Source organism: Austrofundulus limnaeus, unplaced genomic scaffold (assembly GCF_001266775.1).
Source record: "Austrofundulus limnaeus strain Quisiro unplaced genomic scaffold, Austrofundulus_limnaeus-1.0 Scaffold430, whole genome shotgun sequence".
Taxonomy (NCBI): Eukaryota; Metazoa; Chordata; class Actinopteri; order Cyprinodontiformes; family Rivulidae; genus Austrofundulus; species Austrofundulus limnaeus.
Window position 1 is genome coordinate 389,004 of NW_013952832.1, and position 3,286 is coordinate 392,289.

General features: G+C 45.5%; 2 protein-coding genes across 2 annotated transcripts in view; one reads left to right on the plus strand and one right to left on the minus strand.

Moving 5' to 3' along the window:
* The window catches only part of plcb1 (phospholipase C beta 1), a gene marked incomplete at its 5' end in the record, with an annotated part of 86,543 nt that overhangs the window by 82,728 nt on the left and 529 nt on the right, over window positions 1-3,286 (plus strand). Inside the window, 1 exon segment of the mRNA XM_014024606.1 lies at window positions 1,348-1,529. Within this exon segment, the coding sequence (XP_013880060.1) occupies window positions 1,348-1,500 (153 nt within the window).
* LOC106529252 (sporozoite surface protein 2-like) lies at window positions 2,332-3,280 on the minus strand. The gene is made up of 2 exons (XM_014024607.1): window positions 3,132-3,280; window positions 2,332-2,909 (listed from the first exon to the last, which is right to left on the minus strand). Exons 1-2 carry the CDS (start codon window positions 3,273-3,275, stop codon window positions 2,346-2,348), a joined length of 708 nt encoding a protein of 235 aa, XP_013880061.1. The 5' UTR covers window positions 3,276-3,280; the 3' UTR covers window positions 2,332-2,345.

The window sequence follows — 3,286 nt, forward strand, 5'->3', positions numbered from 1 at the left end:
TATAATATTTTTTTGATGAAATGAATACATTTTTGAATTGAATTGAAGACTCAGGGGAAGACGGGTCCATTACCATGGCAGAGGTCAAGGAGGTAGTCAAAGTGTCATATCTGTGTTTATTTTCCTTAGTTTTCTAGTGTTTTGGTGTTTCCCTGTGTTTCTCTGCCCTGCAGCCCCGCCCTTGCTCACCTGTTTCCTCTTGTGTCTCCCCAGGTGTTTCCCATTGTCCCTTAATTTGTTTGCTTTATATTCTGAGTCTTGTCTTCTGTCTTTGTCGGATCATTGTTCAGTCTGCCCTGATTGTGTCCTGCCTCCGTGTTACCTGTAACCTGGACTTACATGAGAGTTTTTGTGCTGTACTGCCGGCCTTTTGAGTTAAATTAAAGACCTTGTTTTCCATTTTTGAACCTGCCTGCGCCCTGGGTTTTTTGCCTGCTAAAAACCTGATACAAAAAGGGCTCCTGGGTGGCAGAGCGCCAGGGGTGGAGGAGATTCATCCTGAGATTCTGAAGGCTCTGGATGCTGTGGGGCTGTCATGGTTGACACGTCTTTTCAACATTGTATGGAGGACTGGGACAACTCCTGTGGAGTGGCAGACCAGGGTGGTGGTTCCCATTTTTAAAAATGTGGACCAGAGAGTGTGTTCTAAGTATCGTGGGATCACACTTCTCACCCTCCTGGGAAACTTTACTCCAGAGTGTTGGAAGGGAAGCTCTGATCCATTGTCGAACCTCAGATTCAAGAGGAGCGGTGTGGCTTCAGTCCTGGTCCTGGAACAGTGGACCAGATCTTTACCCTTGAAGAGTTGCTAAGAGGGTTATGGTAGTGTTTTGTGACCGTGTTCCACGAGGCATTCTGTGGGGGGTGCTGTGGGAATATGGGGGATCTGGGTTGTTATTAAGGGTGATCCAGACCCTGTAGAACCAAAGCAGGAGCTGTGGTGAATTCTTGGCACAAAGTCAAGCTTGTTCTCAATGCAGGTTGGACTCTGCCAGGACTGTTTGAGGCCATGATTATCAACTAGTAAAGAGTGGAATGCACATGTAGTTACACAGAAAAACATCGCATTTAGACAAATAAAAACAAAAACTGAAAGAGACAGGACATTATTTGTACTTCCTCTCTGTAAATGCACGCAAATAATGTCCTGTCTCTTTCATGCATGCTCTAAATTTAGACATGCTCTAAATTTAATAAATGCATGCTCTAAATTTATGCTAAAATGGATGAAAGTTGAACTGAGATCCTGTTAGAAGCTGAGAAATATTTGTTGGTGGTCCTACCTGACAACACTTGGCTGTAAGCAGGAAGTAATGTCTGCTCTGCTCTGTGTGGATTGTTCTGCAGTTGCAGGCAGCCGTGGACTCCGAGTTCCAGGAGAGGTTTCAGCGTTTGCCTGGAGAGATTCACGACTTCCTGCAGGACAGGAAGATGGAGGGCAGAGCTCGCAGCAAGTCCAGACCCACGAGTCAGCAGGAAACTCTGTCCGAGGAGGACTGAGGGGAAAAAATGCTCCGAGATGTGTGACTGTGAGGAGAAAACATCCAGATCACACAGACTGTTACTCACCGTTCAATGAAAAATACTTTACAGTTTTTATCTCATTTAAGCATGAACTTTGTTATTCTTGGACGTCCAGTCAGAATCTAGCTGTGGCAGCCAGCTTTAAATGGGTCCATGCCACAAGTTATTCAAATATAAATGCATCTAGAGTTTTAAATATGTTCACTGGTTGAAGAGATATTCTGTTATGAAATGCTTACAAACATTATCAACCAGTAAATATACAGCGCCACTTCTAATGAAGCTGGGCTGTTGTGTTAAACATAAATCAAAAGAGAATATGGTCATCTGTAAATCCTTTTCAACTTATAACCAACTGAATCCACTACCAGATATTTATTGTTCAAACTGATAAACTTTATTGTTTTTTAATTTTCACTCATTTTGAATTTGCTGCAACACGCAACAACAGACTGAAAGTTGAGGAACGCTCAACAAACAGCTGTCTGGAGTAGTTAGTACCTTTTTAAAGATGGCCGCCACAGCTGGTTGACTTTAGCAAACATCATAAACACTTTTACAGATATGTGGTGTGGTAGAAGCTGAGAGTGATTTACAGCACATCCTCTGAGCTCAGCTGTAGTAAAACAAAGAGGAAACGCTGCAGATGATATGCAAACCTCCAAGGAATGCTATTTTTTAACAAGTCTTTCTTTCTGTGCTCTCATTCATCCAAAGTGGTAACTTAGAGTTCAGTTCTTAAAAACCTAAATATTAAATATTGACAAACCTGCAGTTTGAATCTGAAAGAGAAGGTTTGCAGCTGAACTTTGAAGCACTTTTTATGTGTCTGTTTGTGGGATTTTTGGGTTCCTGTGGGAGGTTTGGGTTCCTGTGGGAGGTTTGGGTTCCTGTGGGATGTTTGGGTTCCTGTGGGATGTTTGAGTTCCTGTGGGAGGTTTGGGTTCCTGTGGGAGGTTTGAGTTCCTGTGGGAGGTTTGGGTTCCCGTGAGATGTTTGGGTTCCCGTGGGATGTTTGGGTTCCCATGGGATGTTTGGGTTCCTGTGAGATGTTTGGGTTCCTGTGGGATGTTTGGGTTCCTGTGAGATGCTTGTGTTCCTGTGGGATGTTTGGGTTCCTGTGGGATGTTTGGGTTCCAGTGGGATTTTGGGTTCCTGAGGGAGGGGGTGACTGTGGGATGTTTGGGTTCCAGTGGGATGTTTGGGTTCCTGTGGGATGTTTGGGTTCCAGTGGGATGTTTGGGTTCCTGTGGGATGTTTGGGTTCCTGTGAGATGTTTGGGTTCCTGTGAGATGTTGGGTTCCTGAGGGAGGGGGTGACTGTGGGATGTTTGGGTTCCTGTGAGATGTTTGGGTTCCTGTGGGATGTTTGGGTTCCCGTGGGATGTTTGGGTTCCTGTGGGATGTTTGGGTTCCTGTGAGATGTTTGTGTTCCTGTGGGATGTTTGGGTTCCTGTGGGATGTTTGGGTTCCTGTGAGATGTTTGGGTTCCTGTGAGATGTTTGGGTTCCAGTGGGATGTTTGGGTTCCTGTGGGAGGGGGTGACTGTGGGAGGTTTGGGTTCCTGTGAGATGTTTGGGTTCCTGAGGGAGGGGGTGACTGTGGGATGTTTGGGTTCCCGTGGGATGTTTGGGTTCCCGTGGGATGTTTGGGTTCCTGTGAGATGTTTGGGTTCCTGTGAGATGTTTGGGTTCCTGAGGGAGGGGGTGACTGTGGGATGTTTGGGTTCCTGTGGGATGTTTGTGTTCCCATGTGTGTGTGTG